The sequence below is a fragment of the Mizuhopecten yessoensis genome, unplaced genomic scaffold (genome assembly GCF_002113885.1).
Source record: "Mizuhopecten yessoensis strain PY_sf001 unplaced genomic scaffold, ASM211388v2 scaffold11093, whole genome shotgun sequence".
NCBI classification, from domain to species: Eukaryota; Metazoa; Mollusca; class Bivalvia; order Pectinida; family Pectinidae; genus Mizuhopecten; species Mizuhopecten yessoensis.
In genome coordinates this window covers 436,668-446,328 of record NW_018408876.1, presented here as the reverse complement: position 1 = coordinate 446,328, position 9,661 = coordinate 436,668, and the positions used below count along the sequence as shown (strand labels likewise).

At 39.2% G+C, this 9,661-nt stretch overlaps 1 protein-coding gene across 1 annotated transcript in view; it reads right to left on the bottom strand.

The window, feature by feature from the left end:
- Positions 1 to 9,661, bottom strand: part of LOC110465606 (TATA-binding protein-associated factor 172-like) — a 61,709-nt gene that overhangs the window by 26,578 nt on the left and 25,470 nt on the right. Inside the window, exons 19-25 of the mRNA XM_021521546.1 lie at positions 6,856 to 6,973; positions 5,970 to 6,123; positions 5,146 to 5,216; positions 4,675 to 4,767; positions 3,340 to 3,481; positions 1,397 to 1,506; positions 286 to 487 (exon numbers count right to left, since the gene is read on the bottom strand). Coding sequence (XP_021377221.1) covers positions 286 to 487; positions 1,397 to 1,506; positions 3,340 to 3,481; positions 4,675 to 4,767; positions 5,146 to 5,216; positions 5,970 to 6,123; positions 6,856 to 6,973 — 890 coding nt within the window. The remainder of the gene's footprint in view (positions 1 to 285; positions 488 to 1,396; positions 1,507 to 3,339; positions 3,482 to 4,674; positions 4,768 to 5,145; positions 5,217 to 5,969; positions 6,124 to 6,855; positions 6,974 to 9,661) is intronic.

The following is a 9,661-nucleotide window of genomic DNA, read 5'->3' as shown; positions in this document are numbered from 1 at the left end:
CCCCCCCCCCCCCCCCCCCCCATCAAACATATTATATATATGTGACAGGCCTCTCCCCATCCTGTTACACCTCCCCAATAGATGTAGGATATGTGTCCCCCCCCTTTCTTTCTTCCTCCCCTCCCCTCAAAACCTCCCCAACGGACATAGGATATGTGACAGGCCTCTCCCCACCCTGTAACACCTCCATAATAGACATAGGATACGTGTCGCCCCCTCCTTTCTCCCTCCCCTCCCCTCCCCTCAAAACCTCCCCTCAAAACCTCCCCAACGGACATAGGATACGTGACAAAGCTTCCACTGATCCCTGTCTCTGAGGCTCTTTGTCCGAGGCTCCGAGGAACGGGATGATTTTTTCCACACAAAAGGTCATCAGGTCAGATGTTACGACCCTGCTGAGTGCCCCGACACATCGCGCAGCCATGTGTCTGACAGCCGTATAGGAACACTGGAGACAGGTCAGTAGGTTGGGCAGCTTTTCGATAATCTGAAAAATTAAAGACATACAATACAATATGAGTGTAACTATTTCGAGTTTGGCAACAGGTTAGCAGCTCTTCCACCATTTTAATTAGAGATGAGTAACAGTACAATTTATAGGTGTGGGCGAGTGGCGTACTGGATAATACACTCGCCTTTCACCAAGGTTGCCAGGTTCAAGTCCCTGATCAGATGTGAATACTGAGTACTCCAGTTTCCTCCCGCATAACCCCCCCCCCAATGCCGGAATCGGGGCCAACAACAGTGATTTATAGAAGTTGAAATGACTTTTTTAATAATTGTTGTTGAATAAATAAAGTTTCTGTTTTTAACCATTTATGTTTGTCAGTGTTTAAACACAGCCATGACAGTATGGGTGGATTAGACAATAGCACTAGGGCAACGTAACATACAATTGACCATACTGACCATTGACCAGGTGCCTTATTGACATTCTAAACATTCTTACCTTTACAAGCCTTTCGTGAAAATTACAGAAGAAAAACTAAACAAACAGGTCACGTTGAGCACTACAGAAATAGCAAAGTGACAGATAAAAAAGAAAATCAATAATTAATCAAGGTCTCAAGGGCTGGCTGCCCTAAAATACCTAGAGATCATTCTGAGATGCTGTTTAGAGGTCAAACACAAATTGCTCTCAATGCTTGGAGTTGAACTTACACCAAACATCCCAATAGGATGCTCTAGACCTCACTGCTCAGGCTGACCGGAAATGGTCAGCTCAGAACTTAGGGTCAGTACAAGACCTAAATTGATCAAATGCTCGGTATTCACTCTATTTGTAATTGGTTATACTAAATTCAAGTTCCTGTCATAATTTCCAGCACATTTTCGTGTCTGTATAAAACTGTTCAGGTGTCACAGATCTACACATTTGGACATCCTCTAGTTTTACCTGTGAGACAAGGGTAGACTCCAAGGAGGCACACACACACTCCAGCACCTGTAGACTGTGGACAAGCTCCTCCGCTCCCTCCTCCGATAATTCATACTCTACATCTTCGCCTGTAACATTTCATATTTACTAAACTGCATGTCTTATCAATAACCTAGCAGGAGCACGAGGAAGAGGACCTTGTAATATGGCAGTAATGGAGGTGTAATATAAGTGCCAGTATATGGAGGTTTTACTGTGGTAATCACAATCATGGTAAATGTTTCCTGAGAGGTTACATGTTCACAGATTATGTTCAGGCTAAGGAAGTTATACCCTTGTTTGGCTTTCCATTAATTTCCAAGAATTTCTTTTAGTATCACAGAAACTGTATAAAGATAGGAGATATTAAATAATGAAAACAATCTCAGGTTAAATTATTGTAATTTAAAACTAATGTAAAACTTAAATGAAGTATGTTTACAAAAATATTGAAATTTGTAACTAAAAACACCCATAGAGGAATTCAAGGTGTTTGTCCAACAAGTCGGTGACAACACCACTAAACATTTGTGGATTTCCAATTATTTCTCAAAAAACTCCCAATGTCTTCAAAAATTCCAAACAATTTGTTCAGCTATTTCAGCAAGGCTTTGAACGATTAGCCTAGCTAGGTTATCAACTTGTAACAGTTCTGAGTGACACACAGACTTACCTGTTGATACCTGTGTACACAGAGCTAGAGTCGCCCAGAACTGGGGTACAGAATTTGGTAGTTTGTCATTCCTGACTTACCTGTGGGTACCTAAATTAGAGTTTGAGACAGAGTCTCCCAGAACTGGGGTACAGAATTTGGTAGTTTGTCATTACTGACTTACCTGTGTACACAGAGCTAGAGTCTACCAGAACTGGGGTACAGAATTTGGTAGTTTGTCATTCCTGACTTACCTGTGTACACAGAGCTAGAGTGTCCCAGAACTGGGGTACATAATTTGGTAGTTTGTCATTACTGACTTACCTGTGTACACAGAGCTAGAGTCTCCCAGAACTGGGGTACAGAATTTGGTAGTTCGTCATTCCTGAATTACCTGTGTACACAGAGCTAGAGTGTCCCAGAACTGGGGTACATAATTTGGTAGTTTGTCATTCCTGACTTACCTGTGGGTACCTGTGTACACAGAGCTAGAGTCTCCCAGAACTGGAGTACAGAATTTGGTAGTTTGTCATTCCTGACTTACCTGTGTACACAGAGCTAGAGTCTCCCAGAACTGGGGCACAGAATTTGGTAGTTTGTCATTCTGGACTTACCTGTGTACACAGAGCTAGAGTGTCCCAGAACTGGGGTACATAATTTGGTGGTTTTTCATCCCTGACTTCCCTGTGTACACAGAGCTAGAGTGTCCCAGAACTGGGGTACAGAATTTGGTAGTTTGCCATTCCTGACTTCCCTGTGTACACAGAGCTAGAGTGTCCCAGAACTGGGGTACATAATTTGGTAGTTTGTCATTCCTGACTCACCTGTGGGTACCTAAGTTAGAGGTTGAGACAGAGTCTCCCAGAACTTGGGTACAGAATTCGGTAGTTTGTCATTCCTGACTTACCTGTGGGTACCTAAGTTAGAGGTTGAGACAGAGTCTCCCAGAACTGGGGTACAGAATTTGGTAGTTTGTCATTCTTGACTTACCTGTGGACACAGAGCTAGAGTCTCCCAGAACTGGGGTACAGAATTTGGTAGTTTGTCATTCTTGACTTACCTGTGTACACAGAGCTAGAGTCTGCCAGAACTGGGGTACAGAATTTGGTAGTTTGTCATTCTTGACTTACCTGTGGACACAGAGCTAGAGTCTCCCAGAACTGGGGTACAGAATTTGGTAGTTTGCCATTCCTGACTTACCTGTGTACACAGAGCTAGAGTGTCCCAGAACTGGGGTACAGAATTTGGTAGTTTGTCATTCCTGACTTACCTGTGGGTACTTGAGTTAGAGGTTGAGACAGAGTCTCCCAGAACTGGGGTACAGAATTCGGTAGTTTGTCTGCTAGCTGGCGTGTGATTACGTTGAGGGACAGGTCAGCTCCCCGCCTCTGGATCTTCCACTGGCGCTGGACCTAGGAGATGTAAAGTGTATATATGTTAAAACTGTCACAGTAACAGAAATTCAGAACAAAAGACAATAGGCCTACAAGGACTTGCTTTGTCATAAACCCATATTCTGCCCAGCAAGCAAGGAGAAGATATCACGAAAATAGAACAATGCACATTTTCCATCAAGTGTTTTGTTGGAATTCTTGTAGGTCAATCCTCTCATGTTCTCTATCTACACCCCTGGAATATATCATGATGAAGTTGAAGGCTCTATACACGCTACCTTGTTGATGTTACATGTACACCAGTTTCATCCTTTGATGTACATCAAAAGAATTACGCCACACTATAAACTTTAAGGTAAAATTGGTAAAAAGTCATGTGTCTCTCCCCTATTATTTTGAAGGCTAGGTATACCAGCGTAGCGATTTTTCAGTTTTTTCCCCCCACCTGAAACCATTCAATAGCTATACAACTTCAATTTTGGTGCTGAGAATATAAGTAAGGGTAATCCCTGGAATGTCCAGGATGTTGTAGGTAGATCCTGGAATGTCCAGGATGTTGTAGGTAGATCCTACAATGTCCAGGATGTTGTAGGTAGATCCTACAATGTCCAGGATGTTGTAGGTAGATCCTACAATGTCCAGGATGTTGTAGGTAGATCCTACAATGTTCACCTCTCACATCAATCTCTATAGAGATAATAAAAGTGACATTCTTTTCTAAACCTTTGTTTACACATCACTAGACTTTCGGAATATGTAAGTCTGGGAACCCTCTGTGACGTCGATCGGTACCCCCCTACCAAAGGGGGGCGTCACTACATTATTTGGGTTGAACTAGTCTATCAGTTTACAATTAATACTGAACACTGATATTTACTGCACTGATGAAACTAGAAACTGAAGCCACATCAAAGGAGGTCGATGTCAAACTAACTTAACTTGCAGTTTGATACTGAAAATTGCAACCAACAAATACATGTTTCTGTACTTTGAGAATTACAATCTTGCAGCTCTTCACTACAATCAAAATGTTGGAACATGCTTTGTTTTACTAGGTCAAGTGTTGAATTAACAGTGTGCTATTATTGTACACAAATGTGATTATCTGAAAGAAATTGACGAATAAAAACTGACTTTACAATACAGATATGGTAGTGTGTGAATTATTGCCTGTATTTCATGGAAGCACTGGAGGTTCAACCATGCATTACCTCAGCGTTGTCTTGGGTAACGTCAGCAGGAATGTCGACGTCCACTTTAACACTGGGCGTACGCCGTAACCATTTCCTTCCTGTTTCAGGGACCTGGTTGAATACAAAAAATAGACTTCATTTCTTACTAAAAGAACCTCTGTGATTGGCTGAAAGGGTGTTCCTTCTAGTTTTCTTTTCTTTTACACACATGCACATAACATAAATTGAAATGCAAACAAATTATAATTTCATCCAAGAGACAATCCAATATTAACAAATATATCTACACAATTATCTTATGACCCTAGGCCTGTAAAGAAGTCTAACAAAAGTTGCCTTTGTCGACAGCCATGCAGATTCGTGGCCAAGTAACCATTAAATACAAAAACAAACTTCTTTCAAAAAAGGGGAACAAAAAGGAAAAAAATAAATAAAGCAGGCCACTATCAGTGACCCCTAGAGAAGCCCAAGTTTGCAATGAAAACTCACTCTTTGTTGTTTTGTCAGTGTTAGGATTCCAGCGTGTTTACTACACGGAACTTCGTTTGATAGAGTGCTTTCTGTAAGAAAGAGGACACACAAACATTGTTTTATCTACAAACTGTGTAATTATACATTCTTTGGTAGTAAAATATGATACAAAGAATCTCAAAATCATTCCTATTTCTTTTTGTTTTAAAGTTTCTGAAGCATGCATCTCCAGGGTTACCATATATAGTTAACCTAATAAGCCCCCACTCCTTATAAATGCCTACATCCTTTTCAACGGTCTGATAATCCTATCCCTTCACCATAATTTACAGACTCACATCCAAAAGGGGTCTATAATGGCGACTTTTAAGACTTTTGGAAGGTTCTGAACTCTAATATTACCAGATATTAGCTATCATTTTGTAAACCACATTCATTTGTCATTGCATTTGGACAAGCTAGGCGGTACCAGTATAGGATACTGTGAGGCAAGGTAGTCTAGTGGTAGGACGCCGGCGTGTGACCGAAGGGTCACTGGTTTTGAGTCACGGCACTGTGTTGTATCCTTGAACAAGATACTTTACTCCGCTTGTTCCAGTCTACTCATACTGTATATAAGTATGTGGTTGGGCAGTGCTGGAATTGTTGAATGCTAGCTGTGAGCGCCGAAATGGCAGCACCGGCTGTATGCTCTCCAGGGAGTTGAGAAAGATGTTGGCTGGTTGCAAAGGCCCTATAACCACGGATAATAATTTGTGAACCACTTTGAGATGACCTATGACCTAGGTTGTGATAAAGCAGTAATTAAGAACCTCAAATTATTATTATTATTATGATACTACCTGTGGTTGGAGGAGCTGGAGACTGAACTTTAGGGGTAAAGTTAGGATCCCCACATAGGAATCCACACAAGTTCTTCACCACTTTACTGTTGGGACTTGGATTTCTCCCCACACATTTCTGGATGAGGAATAACAGACAGTCACCTGCCTCTCTCTGTAAACACAAATCACAACTTGACACCATCACACCTTCTTGCTTTTAACAAGTATGGATCCACGGCACGTTAAGAGAATTCTACTACGTTTTTTCAATATAAGAGTAACCTCCCCTTAATTTCATTTTAGATACAACTAAACATTATCCTGACCCATTTCAACTTCTACATGGAATAGATAAACGGACACACATACATATGATGCATGCACACATATATATTATGAATGTGGACTGGGCCAGGACTCTCAACACTGTTGTTGGTTGTTTTTGTCATCTATCAATTTCATCTTTATCATTTTTCATACAAGTTCCACAAAATATGGGTTTCCTCTAAAAATTGACTAAAACAATTTCCAGCAATTCATTATTACAGTTTTAGCCTCTTATTTCTATCACTGGTTTTTATATAGTTAATGTATTAACCTTCACTCGTAGATACAAAAGACAAGAAAATACAATATAGAAAAAAAAATCAAAAAAAATCCCAGAGTACTGTTTTAATACACAGATGCTCAAACAAAACCAGTACCTTAGGATCGTTTTACATTTGAACTCCACCAGTGTTTTTGACCTGTTCCTACAGAGGATCATATATAGAATTAAACGCATTTTGAGACTTTTTAAGACAGTTGAGATGCTTCAACAATATGAAAAGTTGTTGCGAAAGTTTAACAAGGCAAAACAGTGGTATATAGCTGTTGTAACACGGCCTGATTTTACATAACTGACCTGTATGTTGATGTTGCTCTCCTTTTTGATACAGTCCATCAGCGGCCGTACCACAGGGTTTAGTTTATCAGGAAGAATATCCAACATCACCACAGCCTTAGCTAGGCTAACTTGTACCCTGAATAAAAAAAGTTGTTAACATTTTAAGAAAAACCCACTTAACTGGTACAAACAAAATCCCAATAATATAATCAGTTAAACACTGAATGGTCTGAATTGCATTTTCCAGATTGAGTAGTGAACAAAAACCTGATTTTACCCTATAAATCAATCATCAATTTTCTAAATTTCATTCAAACATATTTGATTGACAATGTCAAAGGGATTGGGCATACGTTCCTACAACTTACTAGGTCCTCTAGCTCCCAAAATATTTTCATCAGTGGGTCCTATTGTCTGGGCCCAGTTGTTCAAAAGATGATATTAAAGCTCATCACACTGTTTAAAGGGGCATCACGGTGAAGTAACTTTTTTTTGTGTCTTTTTTTCAAATACTACATAAACATATCAAGTGAGACTCCTTATGGAAAATAACGATCGAATTTGGCTGAAATAGATTCATAAAAATGATAACATCTAAGATAATCATCAGTATTTCTACCTGTCTGACCAACGTTTTGTTTCGGGATTTCCCTCTACTAGCGCATGCGCATAGCACACCATTTCTTTGTAAACAAAATGACTGGCCGTGTGAAGTAAGCGAAAGAAAAGTGTTGTACCGTGTCAGCTACGAAGCGAAAAGTTGCCGTGTCAGCTACGAAGCGAAAAGTTGCCAAATGGTCAAAAGATAGCGCAAGGGGAACGTTACGGAATCATTATTGCCAGTGGGAAGCATTCAAAGCAGAAAATAACTGCCCTAGCAGTTAGTACGGTACATGTATTCTTCCGGATAGCCGGTTAAGCTGAAATAAAGTCAACAGAAATGCTAGCACTGTTTATGTTATGAATAAATATCTAAAACTATTAACCTCGCTAGTATCATTGTGCGAGTTTGGACACAGATTAACTTAGTTTAATATGTTAATGGGCATGTATCGGAGAGAGTTTACTTTGTGTTTTTATAATTATACAGTGGTTTATGCGAAAGGAAGGGATAAGTGACTGGTTAGTTTGATATTGCCATGAGGCCCTCCAAGGGATAACTGTTGTGATGGCCACGGCGTATTCTGTTCTTTGATCCTCTGACGGTACTCGGGGTCAAATGAGATACGTGCGCAATTAGATTTATATAATTTATAATATTACCGGGATCAGTAAAATGGTATGATTTAATTATATAGCTGAATTAAACGATTTTGTTTTGTTTTGACATGCAAGACCCGGCCTCCTCTGGCGCGACAACGCAATATATAAAAAAACAAATCGCTCTTCGTCAGAAAGCTACGTTATCGCCGCTAGATTAAAAATGTCAAAATGACGGACCAGGATGAATAACTGAGGAAGGAGAACCAACCTACTTCTAGTAAATAGGATCGCATAACATTTTTTTTTTTAACTCGTAATTTTTCAACAGTTCATGTTTTCATATGATGTTGGCTTAGAATGTATGAACATGTAACAACCTTTTCTCTATAAAGAAAAAAATTTCGACTTCAGATAGAATCGGAATACATATTGAAAACAGGGGAAAAAATATTTGATTACGTTGTAAAAATGGCGCGTGCTGCCGATAACTACGGCTTCTGTTTCGGACAAAAGGAACTGATTAAAGAAAAGTTGTCTCAACATAAAAAGGTCCATTTACAAGCATGCTTTAATCTCTGTAAAGTATTGAAAAAATATAATTATCGAGTATCTCAACACGTTTCTTATTGACACATATTCTACATGTATACGTAGTGGTTTTGCCATACAGTTTATTGTGTGTGATGGCTAATATGACTTACTAAGTGTTAGCGTATGGAGACAGTGAAAGTGGGAAAGAGAGTATACATACATTTATATGCATGGTTTAAAAAAATAAATTGGCCAAAGACATTGAGTTGTATAATGTAATAAATAAATTCACAAACGTTTCCTTTTTTATTCGCGTGTAGTTTGTCATTGCATATATATGCACTTTATGTAAACATTTGAAAAGGGATATTCGTCTCGTGAATATTCCTTCTTACAGAGGGTTTGTCCCATTGTTGAGGGAAGGTGTTTAGCCCCGTACAGATGTCACATTCCGGTTCTAAATTCAATACATATTTATATATATGTACTTTATGTTTATGTCTATTATCACTGTTGACATTTAATTGTAAATGTATGACGGGAGAAGGCTGTGATAAATTGTAAAAACGTGTGCCCCATCCATTGTTTAATTTTTATTGGCAACAAATTTATGTTTAAAGCTAAATAAATTTAAATTCTGAATATTGGCAAGTGTGCAATTAACTTCTGATGATGAATAATTACTGTTCAATAAGTTTGAATACAGACTTAGAAATCATATTACTTGGTTTCATACACAAGTAATATACACAACATATCCTATGCCTATATTCTAATATGTACTAATTACATATTAGAATATAGGCATAAGATATGTTGTGTCTATTACCTGTGGTTTCATAGTGCGGTAATAAGTTGCAGTTGCCTGACGGCCCCTCTCTGGGGGCCCCTTTGGAAACCGTTTAATCTCGCTCGCACCACTTGTGTTTACTGCCTAGTCAGGTGACGTTATCTATGCTATTTTTAGCAGGGCTTTCCCGAACAATTCAAGTGGTCAAACTGGACATTTGGAACGGACTATGAATATGGGAATAGCGAGGTAACATAAGTGGAAGTGCATACAATATATACATTCATTAAAAAAAATATG